This window comes from Pseudoliparis swirei, chromosome 21, assembly GCF_029220125.1.
Source record: "Pseudoliparis swirei isolate HS2019 ecotype Mariana Trench chromosome 21, NWPU_hadal_v1, whole genome shotgun sequence".
Classification (NCBI taxonomy): domain Eukaryota; kingdom Metazoa; phylum Chordata; class Actinopteri; order Perciformes; family Liparidae; genus Pseudoliparis; species Pseudoliparis swirei.
Window position 1 is genome coordinate 5,020,751 of NC_079408.1, and position 9,605 is coordinate 5,030,355.

At 46.7% G+C, this 9,605-nt stretch overlaps 1 protein-coding gene across 2 annotated transcripts; it reads right to left on the reverse strand.

Moving 5' to 3' along the window:
* Positions 1-1,169: 1,169 nt before the first annotated feature.
* Positions 1,170-9,014, reverse strand: sf3b2 (splicing factor 3b, subunit 2). 2 transcript variants are annotated; one of them, XM_056443247.1, is made up of 21 exons: positions 8,844-9,014; positions 8,319-8,365; positions 7,886-7,936; positions 7,234-7,464; positions 6,863-6,910; positions 6,523-6,619; positions 5,998-6,092; positions 5,536-5,739; positions 5,054-5,293; positions 4,839-4,961; positions 4,664-4,744; positions 4,345-4,572; positions 4,088-4,237; positions 3,841-3,930; positions 3,445-3,552; positions 3,214-3,321; positions 2,735-2,877; positions 2,486-2,587; positions 2,077-2,176; positions 1,802-1,993; positions 1,170-1,488 (listed from the first exon to the last, which is right to left on the reverse strand). In XM_056443247.1, the coding sequence occupies exons 1-21, from the start codon at positions 8,971-8,973 to the stop codon at positions 1,417-1,419; spliced, it is 2,640 nt and encodes an 879-aa protein (XP_056299222.1). In that variant the 5' UTR covers positions 8,974-9,014; the 3' UTR covers positions 1,170-1,416. The 2 variants fall into 2 exon arrangements, with proteins under 2 accessions (XP_056299222.1, XP_056299223.1); XM_056443248.1 differs by lacking the exon at positions 6,863-6,910 and having other exon boundaries at positions 8,844-9,012.
* Between the last annotated feature and the right edge of the window lie 591 nt (positions 9,015-9,605).

Consider the following 9,605-nt stretch of genomic DNA (forward strand, 5'->3'; position numbering starts at 1 on the left):
AATTACTGAATGGGTTTTTGAATGCCGATGACCGTAGTAAACAAGAGTTGTTCCCTGGATGGATCGATATCTCTGAAAACAACCGAGAGAGAGAGACGATGACATGCGTACACCGCAAGAGATGATGTCATTTACCCCATGCGGCACGTGACCCACTCTTAAAAGGTGTCACCTTGAAACACTTTCCCCGTATCTTAAAGACAATAAACCCCGTTGACTTGGCACAGGCTGTTGCTCCATGTGTGTGTGAGTGTGTGTGTCCGAGTCAGCATGCGGCTGCTGCAGCTATTTAGGTCACTGTGCTTCCCACGCGGTCACGTGACTGCTCCGCTCAGATGGCCTTTACTGCCCTCCAGCGGTAACAACTTGAACTACAGCATGTTGCATCGAGTCTGCATTTTTATGGAGGGTGGGATTAATTCGTCACTCATAAATTATTGCCTAACATTAACAAGGCAGTACCTCGTGCAGGTATCATCTGTACTTATTTTAAATGCAGATTACTTCCAGTAAAGCCCCTCAACCTGATAATGTACTTATCAAACTATTCCTTTTTAGAAACAATGCACCAGCCACAAACCAAAACATTAACATGTTATCTGTTCGGTTACTTTTGCTGCAACTAGTATGTTGCATTATGGTACCGGAAACATTGCAATGCATTCTGTGCAATCTAACAATATGAACACCTATAAAAGTAATTTGAAACCCAACTAATTTCTTTTTATTACAGAGAACATTGGGTGTCCTAAATGGTTGCTATCTTTTATTGTACCAGTAAATATGGAGCAGAGTGAGCGCTCCTCTTTCTGTCCAGCCTGGTCCTTCATTGTACCAGTAAATATGGAGCAGAGTGAGCGCTCCTCTTTCTGTCCAGCCTGGTCCTTCATTGTACCAGTAAATATGGAGCAGAGTGAGCGCTCCTCTTTCTGTCCAGCCTGGTCCTTCTTTGTACCAGTAAATATGGAGCAGAGTGAGCGCTCCTCTTGCTGTCCAGCCTGTCCATCACTCAGCTTGTGACGACATCAGCTGACTCAGGCTTGGTAGTCACCTTGGATTTTACCACCATGATTATCTAATGCAAGTGAACGCTTCTTTCCGTAACTCCCCACAAAAAAATTCACAAGGTGGAATATAATTAAATGGAAACCAGGGGGCGGCACATCTGGAAAGTTTTATCATTTATTTACAAAAAACAGAAAGAAAACAGGGCTACATGTAAAAAAATAACCAAGACGAAAATGTAAGGGAACACGTCACCATTCTCACGTGACACCGATTACATCACGAAAACATTCCCTAATTATAGTAATAAAAAATAAAAAGAACCGGTTACTGGTCTAACAGATGATCGACGTTGCAGTCGGCATCCTCCAAAAGTTAAAAATCTGCGTACAGCTCTTCCTCTTTCGTGCTCTAGAACTTGAACTCTTTGTATTTCTTGGCTCCGCCCCTTGTGTCCTGCGGCTGGGCCTTCCTCTTCTTTTGCTGCACGGGGACGAGAAAAAAAAAAAGAGCTTTTAATATTTAAATGTCACCACAAAGGGAAAGAGACATGACAGTAAACAACACTTCACGAACAGACTTTCTATCTCTCTTCCTTTTTGTCTTTAAATAAAACACCTGGACAGTCATTACATCTCCACAACTTTTAAAGCTTTCATCATTTGATTCTTATTGCCATATATTGTAACTTCTGTCACTAGATCTGGAGATGTTTTTTATTTTAATCTCTGAAACCTTCTGCGTCAGACTTCAGAAGAGGAAACGTAAACTCCTGAAATAACCGCGTCGTCTGTACCTTCTGTTTGGCGGCATGCTCGGCCACCATGTCGCTGAAGTCCTCCTTCTCCACCTGGGCCTGCTGCTCCCGGACGTGCTCCTCGTACTTCTGCGTCATGGCCATGGGGTCCAGCTCCAGCTCCTCGGGAGCCAGGGCCACCTCCACGCCCTGAGACTCCTGCCCGCCGCCCGCCTTACGAGCCGCCATGGCCTGAAGAGGACGAACGAGAGACGTGAGCAACGGCGGCGGACACTAACACACACACACACACACACACGGCAGAGCGGCCTTACCCCCGACACGTCGTAGATGTGCGTTGAGGCCATCATGGCGGCGCCGACGGGGCCGGTCCGTCTCTCGGGGAGCACCGTGAACAGCTGCGGCGTCTCGTTTCTACCACAGGAGGGAGAATTTTTTTATGAATTGAAAGTCGGCTACAGCCTCCAAATGTGGTCGGTCAACATTTCCAGCTGTGATATTAGCCGTTCGCTCATGAAGCAATTGCTAAAAAATAAACAGTTCCTCCTCCCCCATCTGTATGAATTATGTTTAAAGACAGCATTTTCTTTTTCAGATGAACGATGCAGCAAACGCCAAAGCGCTCCGTCTGTTCCCAGCATGCAGTGCTGCACTACTGGGAGTAAACGGGAGATTTAAACAGCGGCTTTGTTTATTGCTGTGACAATACAGAGCGACACTCACCCGTCCATGGCCTCCTCGATCTTCTTCTTCCTCAGCTCGATCAGCTCCGGGGTCTCCATGCCGGCGGGTACTGACGAGAAGCCTCCGGGGGTGATCAGCCCACTGAACACAGGGAGGGGGGAGTATGTGAGTTCATCCATATAACAAACACAAGACGCCCAGGTGAGGCGCCTCAGACCGGTCCTGGAGATTCAGATTGTGTGACTTCCAGATTTAAATGTTTGACCACAAATCATCAACGTCGATCACCTGTCTGCCGGCGTGACTAATCCGGTCTCGTCTGGTTTCTCCTCGTCGCTCTCCTCCTCCTCCTCTTCCTCCGACGACTCCTCGTCTGACGGCTCCAGCTCTCCCCACGGTGCGTGGTCCACCTCCTCCTCCTCCGCCTTGGCCTGGTCACACGGTCCACACAGCGTTAGGACGAACATCCCACGAGACGGTCGGCCAATCAACAGGCTCGCAAAGAATAAACTAGCAGAACATTTCATAATTCGGATGAAATAAAATTCTTCATCTCTTCGGTTTGAGATTCTGATACTTTTTCTAGTTTCATGACATTCAGTTCTTTTATTTTAGCGTGAATATAAGCTACAATATTTCAGCTTTGAAGAGGACATACGGTGGAGACACTTCCAGGAAGAGGACACACATTGTTCACACACATGAGATTTACAGTTTCTGCAAAAAGAATATATATATATGTGTGTGTGTGTGTGTGTAGTTCTGACCTGGAAGTCGGCAGCATTGGTCCCGAACACGTCGCCGTAGAGCGGTTTGCCCATTTCGTCTACCGGCGGTTTCCCCCAGCCTCCGGCGTGATAACCAAACGTACAGTTCTGACGGAGAGAAGCAAACACACCGACGAGTGAATACAACATCTTTGTTGTTGTGACTAAGCAGAATAACACGCTGGGTGATAACGGTGAACAAAAAAGAAAAGAAAATAGGAGTTGTCTTACGTCTGGGATGGGGGAGTTGAGTCCGGGGATCTTGAGGTTGGGGTAGGAGGGAGGGGGGCCGTACCTCTGCATGGCTATCAGCCAGGGGGGAGGCACCTTGTGGGCGTTCTGGGGAGGAAGAGACACATGGATGCTTTAGAAATAACAGTGAAGAGCGCTGCTGGAAACAAACAACGCCAAAACAAGTCTATTTGGATCCTCTCCTTATTTATGCGTTTGAGATTAATTTATGTGACTTAACAGCAACAACACAAGAAGACACAAGTGGGGCCTCATGCTACCCAGTAAACAATGTGTATGGGTATATATTTGTGAAGACAACAACAACTCAACATTCTCTTATAATGACTTTTGCTGGGTAATTTCACAAGGAAATATGATGTTGGAGGATCTTACGGGTCCGACCGGCATGCCCAGAGCGATGCGAAGCTCATCAGACAGATCGCCCGGCTTCTTCTCTTTCAGACGAGTTTCAAACTCTTTCCCCTGCAGACACACAACACACACACAAACACACACACAGCAGGTCAGAGTTTCATTCCCAGCGAGGGCGAATGCCTTAAAATAATAAAGCGGTTCATCCCCACGGGACACAAGGGAGATTTTACTGAAAGAAATGGTTAAATTCTGACGGCTCCAGTACCTCGTAGTAAAGGTCCCCGTGGATCGTGAGCTTGGGCTTGATCTGCCATTTGAAGAAGGCGTCGTGCAGCTTCTGGTAGTCGATGTCGATCTTTCCCATCTTGGGACGAACCTTCTCCCTCATTTTGGTTTTCATGGTTTTGGCGTCCTCCTGTCAACGGAAAATGAACAAAAATGTTAAAAGCTGCGTCTGAATTTAACCTCCTTTTCTTTTCTTCAAGTTGAAAGGAGCGTTAGTGTAATGGACGGGTGTCCCACCTTCTCCTGCAGGGCTTCCCTCATCTCCTGGATGCCCGTCTTCTTGATGAACTCGGGCAGCTCAAATGGGGGCTTCTCTATACCCCTCTTGCCTTGCAGATACTTCCGCTTGAAGCACCAGTGGCGGGGCACGGGCACCGTGTTCCTGGTGGCCTTCAGGTGGACCAGCAGCTTGGGCTCGTGGGCCGTCACGTCGTGCATCTCCACCACGTCCGGACGAGCCACCAGCTGGAGCAACGACACGGGGAGGGGTTAAGAAACTAATGTAAACAAATCACCATCATCCCAATGAGGGACTGGAGCACGAGCCTTCATGTACCTGTTTGAGTTCAGCCACGGTGAGCCTGTTCATCCTCCTCATCTTCTTCTTTGAGAGTTTCGGTACGTCTGGTCTCATGTCCTGCACAGAAAAATATATTTTAAAAACCGCACATGTGAATCGACGGGATTATATGTATTGTTTTCATTTCCATAACAAAAGAAAGGATCCGCACGTCGTCGCTGTCGTCGCTGTCCTTCCTCTCGTCCTCAAAGCCCTTTTTCCGCAGCACGGCCGTCTCCTGCTTCTCGGTCTTCTCGGGCTCCTTCTCCTTCTCCTTCTTCACGTCATCGGTCAGCTGGGAGAGACAAGGAAGCGGCTTTGTTACAGCAAACACTAAACGCCTGAGAGCAGAGGGAGTGCAGCAGGCCAATCGTTGTCCGCAGCCACCTTGAAGGCCTCAAAGATCCTCTTGAAGAAGATGTAGTTGGGGTCGTAGATCTCCGGCTCCTCTGTGATGTACTCGATCTCCACCTCGGGCTCCTTCTCCTTCTCGTTGTCCTCCTCGGCGTCTTTGTCGTTCTCCTTGTCCTTGTCGCTGCCGTCCTTCTCCTGCACCGCCTGCTCCTTCTTCTCCAGGGCGCGCTTCTTCTTGTTCTTCTTCTTGCGGTTTCTGCGTTTGCGATTTTTCTGAAATGAAGGTTGATTTTATTTATTGGAGTTCAAAAAACTGTTAAAATAAATAAATAAAAACATGTGAGAAAAATTTACATTTCTGCACTATAATGCACGTGTTTACCTTGAGATTCCAACACACACACACAGAACAACTAGATGTTAAATGTGCAGTCGGTTTTGTTTTCGCACACTAAACAACTGCGATATCACAAATCTAGTCGTACTACGGGACAGATACATGAGAGGAGACGTACATCTTTTTTCGATATCTGACTGTCATCATCCTCCGTCTCCGACATGACCGGCGCGGAGGAGTTCATGTCCGTGTCTGCTCCCTCGTCATCTTCCTCTGCGGGGTCGGTGAGCTGCTCCTGTCGGATCTCCTTCAGCTGGAGGATCTTCTCCAGAGCTTGAGGGATCTTGGGGCCACTGATGCTTACCTCCTCGTTCTGCCACACCTGGAGAGGAATATTTTTTTAAGCGTGCGAGTAAACATATAGCACAGGTCGTCTTAGGCTATCAAACCCAGGAGAGATCCGCGTCCCCCGAAAAACAATCACACCACCAACTAAAAAATGAATTTCGCACTGATTCGAAAAGGAATGCTCAATCTACTTTAACTGGAACATATTTGTATGTACATGTCAATCATATAAGAGCAGCAATGAAGAGCAAAAAATGTACGCAGGCTCTAAGTAAAAAGTGTGTCTGCTTACCTCTCTGTTATCTTCTCCCGGAGGAGGCGGCACTCTCTGTTTTAGGGTTGGCATCATGCTGACTCCAGGAGGCAGCGGCCCACGTGGATCCAAACCTGCAAATGTACAGATGGCAGCCGATAAAACTTCAGCAACGATGTGATTATTTACACCAACCCGTCTACCCTCAAACCTCACTGGAGACCACAAGCTTCGCCGCAGATGAAACCGCCGTCACTATAATCTCCAAACGGATTCTGAATTCAACAGCAGCATCGATTAAGCTTTTTATTGGTTTGAAAGCAGCGTGTGAACGGGCTACTCGTAAAACGATCCGGCTCGACACGCCGCCTCTCAACTCCAACACCAGTCCTGCGCCTCAAGTTGCTCATCGGAGTGTAGACAACGAGCTCACACACATTTATCTGATAATGTAATTCTCTTTTGACTTTGAGGCTTCGGCAGAATGAAATTGAGGCATCACAATTATGGGATTGATGACTTGCAGCAGGAATAAAAAACACGAACGAAACAATACCAACATACCTCTCATTACTCCGAGAGGAAGCATGGTTCTGGGCCCCTGCCCCTGGTGCATCTGGAGCATCTCCTGCTGACGCTCCTGTTCCATCAGTACAGCAGCCTGAAATTCAAGGAGGAAGGAGATGGCACTTAAAATACATAGTTAAACAAAAAGGAGTGGAATTGAGGGGGTACGAACAACAAAAAGAGGAAAGAAAAGGATGCTCCAAAACTAATATGGAAGGGACTATTTTTAAACGGTATACATTTGGGAAATGTAAAAAAATTCTTGCCTAAGAGTCAAATCTCTAAATCTGAAGGGAAGTTCTATCTGACGAGGTGGACTCTACACCTATCGTCTCACCATTTCCTGATCCAGGAGATCCTGCCCATCCATGACACGGGACTCACCCTGTGATACACAGAACCAATGAATGACTGAGCAACAGTCGGTCGGTCCTGTAGCGACTGACTTGTATCTAGCAGCTGTCAGGCAGATGGGCAAGTGTGGCAGGAGTGTATGTGGTTTCTGTCAGATTCTACAAGCCAAAGCAGATACTTTGTTTTGCTTTCTAAAATGTGTGTCTCTTCCTTTGAAGGTGGATTTAAGGAGATGCTTTCGTGGTTTTCCTGTAATCGCAGCCGCTCACAGACTGATTGCATCTCAGTGTTGTGTTTGTGCTTGAAATGGGAAGCTGAAAGCAACACGTGCGTTACACAGTCAGTGAACTTCACCTGCTGCTGGGCTCTCTCCTCCTGCTGCAACACCATGGCTGCTCTGTGCTGGACCATCTTCAGCTGCTCATCCTGCGATAGGCCGGGAGGGGGCAAACCCGGGGGCTCCATGCCTATGTGGATGCCAGGTGGTGGGGCCCCTCCGGGCATCAAGCTCATCGCCTGGAGCATGCCAATACCAGGAGGCAGGGGTGGCATTGGCATCGGGGGCATGGGAGGGATACCTTGCATCTGGAGAGAAGGAAACACAGGAGGAGAATGGGAGGTATGAAGTGAACTCTTACAAACGTGTTACAAAATATGTCAAATTGTAGTTGTACTTGACAAAATGTACCAACTAACCAAATGGTTTCCATTTATAAATTGTGCTACACCATCATAGTCCATGGGACCATCATTACACTTTCAAAATATGGTGCTATTTGCAAATATGTCATGCCATTCTAATATACAAGAGTAGGTGTTAATACACACTAAGCTGATAAAGCCATCATGTGCAGGAAATCTGAAGATATCCAACCGCAGTATATGTGATCACACAAACTACAATTCCACTTGGAAACAAATGAGAGAACAATGATAACATGTGATCGACATAAACAAACGTCTACACACTTTCAGCCATGTTTTCCCTCTCATATGCGACATTTACCTGGGAGCCCATCGGGTTGTCGTCGTTGGGTTTGCTGAGGAGGATCCCCGTCTACAGAAAGAAATGCAAACAAACGGGTGAGTGCTTTTGTGCTGAGGACTTAATGAGCAGCAGTTCGAGAAGTAGATTGTGCATCGTTTGATTAACCGCATTAAGAAGGCAAGGAGGGTCAAAATAGTCAACATTAGCCTCTCTTTACATCTACAATTGAAGGTTTGAAGGCACAACGTTGTGCGATTGGCAAAGTGGTTAACAATGCTATACTTGAAACAGACACTCATCACATATAACCGTGTGGAAGTGAGAGAATTAGATTTTTCTCGTGACATATCAAAGCGAATAGACACAAACACTGACAACACGCATCATTAATAACTGAATATTGTCAATACATGGTTAAAACGCTCAGCACCGACTTAGTAGTTCCATGTACCTGAATCATGTACCCCTTCAGTCGGTCCATCAGCTCCTCTCTGGGACCTGAAGAATGACAAAAGACTCACTTAAAGAGAAGCAATGCAGAGTCTGCTGTGAACAACAGTCGTAATATAACATCGCACCGACACTTCTATGAGGAGAAGCTGTTTGCACATTAGTTAAGCCCCCTCAACACTAAACTACCAGAGAAGTTTAAGCTAGCTACGGTACCACTGACAAGTGTCTCACGTTACATGATGTTAGCTAGCAAGCTAAAAAGCTACAAGCAATGGGCTACTTACCTACGGGACCAGGTGGATGCAGTTAGTGCTGCTTTCAACACCGTTTAGTAACATTAATTATTATATTATATAGTGAGTGTACATTTCAAAGAGGGTAAACAGACCGCGGGCCTAACTTTAACTCACAGCAACGGATGTGTTGCGTTCTGCTAGCTAGCGCTAGCACCTAGCTAGCTGCAGTTAGCTAAACACAGCGTTTCCTCCGGTGCCCTCTCCAGTGTTTCCCGGTCTTTTCTTACCCATCGTCGGGGCTCCCAGCTCCGCCAGCTTGGCGTGAAGCTCCGGGTGGCTCCATGTGTTCAGCGCCGCAATAGCGCCGCCTAAATCGGACGGGAGGGATTCGGTGTCCGGCGGTCCGTCGGATGCCATGTTCAGGTTCTCTCAATGGGACAACGGCGGCGACGGAGGACACGCGTCGCGGGGCAAAACGGGACGCGCAAAGCATGACGGGAAATGACCCGGAGCGCTCAATCCTGGGAAATGTAGTCCGAAAGAATGAACGCCGCGTTTACTGAATCTAGCCTCTAGATGTCCATGTTGACAGCTTGAATCTTGTGTGATGTCCCTCTAATCGTGCATTATGCCTCAGTATGACTGTATACAACTTTCTTATTGGCTAAAACGAATATTAACTAAAACATCTACACTTTAAAAAAAAACATTAAATATATTATTCTTAAACCTGTTAATGTTGAAAGAAGTATTTAGATGTATTACTGAAACAGGGTGGGTGGGTTGGCGTGGGGGGTATTACTGGTAATTACTGGTAATACTTAGGTATTACTGGTGCATATATATATATAGATATATATAGATATATATAGATATATGAAAGCTTGAGATTGACATAACTATTGAACCTATACCGTTTTTAGGTATTTTATTAGGTGATGATACCAATGCTGCAAAATACCTGGTTGTATAATGGATAAACTGCAGCATACGTTAAGTATACATCCAAGCACTGAAAAGGGCAATGACATACATCAAGCCCCATAATA

Bases quoted from the DNA above. Each gene is read 5' to 3' on its own strand.
- sf3b2 (XM_056443247.1), bottom strand. From the start codon at position 8,973: ATGGCATCCGACGGACCGCCGGACACCGAATCCCTCCCGTCCGATTTA. The intron at 6,620-6,862 runs GTGAGACGATAG...CTTGAATTTCAG, and splicing joins ATCTCCTGGATCAGGAAATG to GCTGCTGTACTGATGGAACA. The intron at 2,878-3,213 runs GTCAGAACTACA...CCGTGTGACCAG, and splicing joins CCAATGCTGCCGACTTCCAG to GCCAAGGCGGAGGAGGAGGA.